Source organism: Apium graveolens, chromosome 5 (assembly GCF_009905375.1).
Source record: "Apium graveolens cultivar Ventura chromosome 5, ASM990537v1, whole genome shotgun sequence".
In the NCBI taxonomy this organism is placed as follows: domain Eukaryota; kingdom Viridiplantae; phylum Streptophyta; class Magnoliopsida; order Apiales; family Apiaceae; genus Apium; species Apium graveolens.
In genome coordinates, this window is record NC_133651.1 from 120471977 (window position 1) to 120477629 (window position 5653).

Below are 5653 nucleotides of genomic sequence, written 5' to 3' on the forward strand. Positions count from 1 at the left end.
TTAGACGAAACCTGAAATATTAAAAGAATGAGCGGCGAAGCCCAGCAAGCAACTATCGGTCGACGGCTCAAAATACTATTTTAAATCTTTTCGAAAACAGAATTTAAACATGCTTGACACATAACACAGATCACACAAAATCACACATATATTCGATAACAAGGTGAACAAAGATGCACACGATATAATCAATAATCATAATCAAACACATTCTATAATCCACATAATCAAAATTCTTAATCAATCAATAAATCGTAATAACAAATTCTTATCTTTAGTCCCACAGTTCTAAATAATACCTTATGCCACACTTTGCCGGTGACCGGCATCTTATACTTTATGCCATACTTCCCAAGTGACCGATTCTAATTCTTATTCGATGGAGGGCTTGTTCAAGTCCCTCGTCAAGTGCAACCAAAGCTTGACAAGGTATCGATGTGTTCCGGAACGTGCGTAAACTAGTTCTAAGTTCTAAGTATCACATTGTCCAGTGATCGGATTCTAATTCTTATATGTGATTAAGATTGGGGATTTATTTGAATTCGTTTCTTATCAATCACATATTAATTTCATACATACGACAATCAAAACAAATATTTGAGCACATGAGTCAAACAATATAAGATACATTACACAATAATACGGAGCAATAAAGATTCACTTGCGTAATCAAACAGATAATTCAAGTTTCAAAATATACGGAACAACGAATAATCACTTACAGAACACGTAAGCAACAAATAATACAGAGCAACGAAAGTTACTTGCCTGAATCACGCAAATAGATAATTCATATTAGAATATACAATCAATCCTTAGCAACCCATCAAAAACGAAACATCTAAAATCTGGATCTTCTCCATGACTCCAATTCTGATCAGATCCTTATTGATCCTTTTTGACCCTTTAAACTACGTTTTCCTGGAAAACAAAAAGCACAAAAGTTGTAGAGAATGAAAATATCTTTCCGAAAAGTCCAGAATCACTGAATCCCGACCCACGGTGAATTTACTACGAATTTTACAAGACTGCTGATTTATGAAGAAAAACCCCTACGAATTTTGATATTAAAAACGATGAAAATGAATAGGATGTATTTATAACGATACAAAAATCTATATCTTAACCTACAAGTTATCCATATTAGAATCTGATCCAAATTTTAGGCCCAATAGTCTAACTCAATTTTAAATCCTAAGACCTTATCTAATTTTAATCCTTTTTATTCTATTATTCTTTTATTAATCGAATTCTAAAAAATTACGGGATATTACATACTACCCTCCTTAAAAAGAATTTGGTCCCAAATTCAACACAAACCTATACGTCTACTCTCGCTAATCTCCTATAGGACAAACTTAAACTATGGTCCACAAGATCGAATCCTAGGGAATGTACTAGTCCCGTAACTAACAAACTCCGAAGAACAACCTGCTCTTGATACCAACTGTAACTGCCCGCACTTCCGGACCATTAATTCTAAACCAAAACTAAAATAAAATATAATTTACTAATATGAAAATCTATTACAAAGGTCACTGTTACAAACGCGCAGCTAAAAGCGGAGTCCAAAAGTCAATCTACTCCAATTCTAAGGTCCTCGAACTCCAATACTAACCAACTCGAGTCTTTTAGACGAAACCTTAAAACAGAATTTAAACATGCTTGACACATAACACAGATCACACAAAATCACACATATAATCGATAACAAGGTGAACAAAGATACACACGATATAATCAATAATCATAATCAAACACATTCTATAATCCACATAATCAAAATTCTTAATCAATCAATAAATTTTAATAGCAAATTCTTATCTTTAGTCCCACGGTCCTAAATAACACCTTATGCCACACTTTGCCGGTGACCGGCATCTTATACTTTATGTCACACTTCCCAAGTGACCGGGTTCTAATTCTTATTCAATGGGGGACTTGTTCACGTCCCTCGTCAAGTACAACCAAATCTTGACAAGGTATCGATGTGTTCCGGAAACTAGTTCTAAGTTCTAAGTATCACACTGTCCAGTGATCGGATTCTAATTCTTATACGTGATTAAGACTGGGGATTTATTTGAATTCGTCTCTTATCAATCACATATTAATTTCATACATACGACAATCAAAACAAATATTTGAGCACATGAATCAAACAATATAAGATACATTACACAATAATACGGAGCAATAAAGATTCACTTGTGTAATCAAACAGATAATTCAAGTTTCAAAATATACGGAACAACGAATAATCACTTACAGAACACGTAAGTAACAAATTATACAGAGTAACGAAAGTTACTTGCCTCAATCACGCAAACAGATAATTCACATTAGAATACACAATCAATCCTTAGCAACCCATCAAAAACGAAACATCTAAAATCTCGATCTTCTCCATGACTCCAATTCTGATCAGATCCTTATTGAGCCTTTTTGACCCTTTAATCGACGTTTTCTTGGAAAACACAAAGCATATTTGTTGTAGAGAATGAAAAGATCTTTCCGAAAAGTCCAGAATCACTGAATTCCGACTCACGGTGAATTTACTACGAATTTTACAAGACTGCTGATTTATGAAGAAAAGCCCCTACGAATTTTGATATTAAAAATGAGGAAAACGAATAGGATGTATTTATAATGATACAAAACCCTATATCTTAACCTACAAGTTATCCATATTAGAATCTGATCCAAATTTTAGGCCCAATAGTCTAACTCAAATTTAAATCCTAGACCTTATCTAATTTTAATCCTTTTTATTCTATTATTCTTTTATTAATCGAATTCTAAAAAATTACGGGATATTACATACTACCCTCCTTAAAAAGAATTTGGTCCACAAATTCACAATAAACCTATACGTCTACTCTCGCTAATCTCCTATAGAACAAACTTAAACTATTGTCCACAAGATCGAATCATAGGGAATGTACTAGTCCCATAACTAACACACTCTGAAGAACAGCCTGCTCTTGATACCAACTGTAACTGCCCGCACTTCCGGACCATTAATTCTAAACCAAAACTAAAATAAATTACAATTTACTAATACGAAAATCCATTACAAAGGTCACTATTACAAACGCGCAGCTAAAAGCGGAGTCCAAAAGTCAATCTACTCCAATTTTAAGGTCCTCGAACTCCAATACTAACCAACCCGAGTCTTTTAGACGAAACCTGAAATATTAAAAGAATGAGCGGCGAAGCCCAGCAAGAAACTACCATTTGACGGCTCAAAATAATATTTTAAATCTTTTTCGAAAACAGAATTTAAACATGCTTGACACATAACACAGATCACACAAAATCACACATATATTCGATAACAAAGTGAACAAAGATGCACACGATATAATCAATAATCATAATCAAAGACATTCTATAATCCACATAATCAAAATTCTTAATCAATCAATAAATCTTAATAACAAATTCTTATCTTTAGTCCCACAGTCCTAAATAACACCTTAAGCCATACTTTGCCGGTGACCGACATCTTATACTTTATGCCACACTTCCCAAGTGACCGGGTTCTAATTCTTATTCGATGGGGGGCTAGTTCACGTCCCTCGTCAAGTGCAACCAAAGCTTGACAAGGTATCGATGTGTTCCGGAACGTGCGCAAACTAGTTCTAAGTTCAAAGTATCACACTGTCCAGTGATCGGATTCTAATTCTTATACGTGATTAAGACTGTGGATTTATTTGAATTCGTTTCTTATCAATCACATATTAATTTCATACATACGACAATCAGAACAAATATTTGAGCACATGAATCAAACAATATAAGGTACATTACACAATAATACGGAGCAATAAAGATTCACTTGCGTAATCAAACAGATAATTCAAGTTTCAAAATATACGGAACAACTAATTATCACTTACAGAACACGTAAGCAACAAATAATACAGAGCAATGAAAGTTACTTGCCTCAATCACGCAAACAGATAATTCACATTAGAATACACAATCAATCCTTAACAACCCATCAAAAACGAAACATCTAAAATCTCGATCTTCTCCATGACTCCAATTCTAATCAGATCCTTATTGAGCCTTTTTGACCCTTTAAACGTCGTTTTCTTGGAAAATACAAAGCACGAAAATTGTAGAGAACGAAAAGATCTTTCCGAAAAGTCCAAATTCACTGAATTCCGACTCACGGTGAATTTACTACAAATTTTACAAGAATGCTGATTGATGAAGAAAAGCCCCTACGAATTTTGATATTAAAAATGAGGAAAACGAATAGGATGTATTTATAACGATACAAAACCCTATATCTTAACCTACAAGTTATCCATATTAGAATCTGATCCAAATTTTAGGCCCAATAGTCTAACCCAATTTTAAATCCTAGTCCTTATCTAATTTTAATCCTTTTTATTCTATTATTCTTTTATTAATCGAATTCTAAAAAATTATAGGATATGACAATTTAACTCGATAATCATCCTACGACATTCTAGAATTATGCTGCCAAAGGGAGATCGCAGTGTAACCTTGTTTTGAATGGCCTGAACCACCATTAGACAATCAGTCTCTACCACTACCTCCTTCCAGCCACACAAAAGAATCCAACTTTACGTATCCTTCACTGTTATGGCCTCTGCCATCTCCGGCCTGACTGATCCATCGTAAACCTCTGATCGACCCTGGATGACTTGCCCTTCATCATCTCGAGCTAATAAACCAATACCATATTTTGAGAGCTCAATAAATATTACAGCATCAACCGGTACCTTGACTGGATTCTGTTTAGGTTTCACCCAAAAACTAGCTCCATCACCTGGTATAACATCCCGGTATAAAGCCTTTATTGAATTTACTTGGGCCTCATTCCACTCTGCAAAGTAATGCTTGGTCGAGAAAACCACATGATTCACCTCATTTTTCTTGTTGTTCCATACCATCTGGTTTCGAGCTTGCCAAATATTGCAGCACATGGTTACAATTTCCCCATGTTCATCTTTAATTGTCCTATCTAGCATATTCTTCAATGATAAACCAAAAGAGGAGATATCATAATCTCGATAAGCTGCACATCTCCATCCCCAGGATTGACTGGCAAATTGATAGCTCACCAGAACATGAGTAATTATCTCATCCTCCACATTACACATTGACCAAATTAATGGCAGATGCACTCTTTTTGCATGTAGATTTATCCGTGTTGGTAAACACTGAGATAAAGCTCGCCAAATCATATTCAACACTTTAGGGGTGTGCTTTGATCCTTCATATCAATTTCTACAACTCGTTACTACCTGTAAATGCCCCTGATTCCTTACGTGACTGAATCAAACGATAATCACTTCGAACCATATACTCCTCAGTCATGTCTTCCTTCCAGTACATCATATCCTTATTATCGTTACCACCAAAGAGGGTATTATAAATACATTGTTGATCCTTGTGATTAAATAAATCCACTAATATATCTTCATCCTACTGTTGGTTATCCATCATTCTCAGCGAGAGTATAGTAGCATAGCCTAAACCTTGTAATTCACTCGTAATATATGGATTAGAATTATCTTGGAGCCACGGTTGTCCCAAAGTTTTGATTTTCTTGTCATTTCCAACCTTCCATCTAGTCCCAGCCCTCACTACCTGCTTAGCTTCCTAAATACTTTGC

At 34.8% G+C, this 5653-nt stretch overlaps 1 protein-coding gene across 1 annotated transcript; it reads right to left on the minus strand.

Moving 5' to 3' along the window:
* Positions 1–4598: 4598 nt before the first annotated feature.
* On the minus strand, positions 4599–5138 carry LOC141660346 (uncharacterized). The gene has a single exon (XM_074467323.1). It carries the CDS (start codon positions 5136–5138, stop codon positions 4599–4601), a length of 540 nt encoding a protein of 179 aa, XP_074323424.1.
* Positions 5139–5653: the final 515 nt, after the last annotated feature.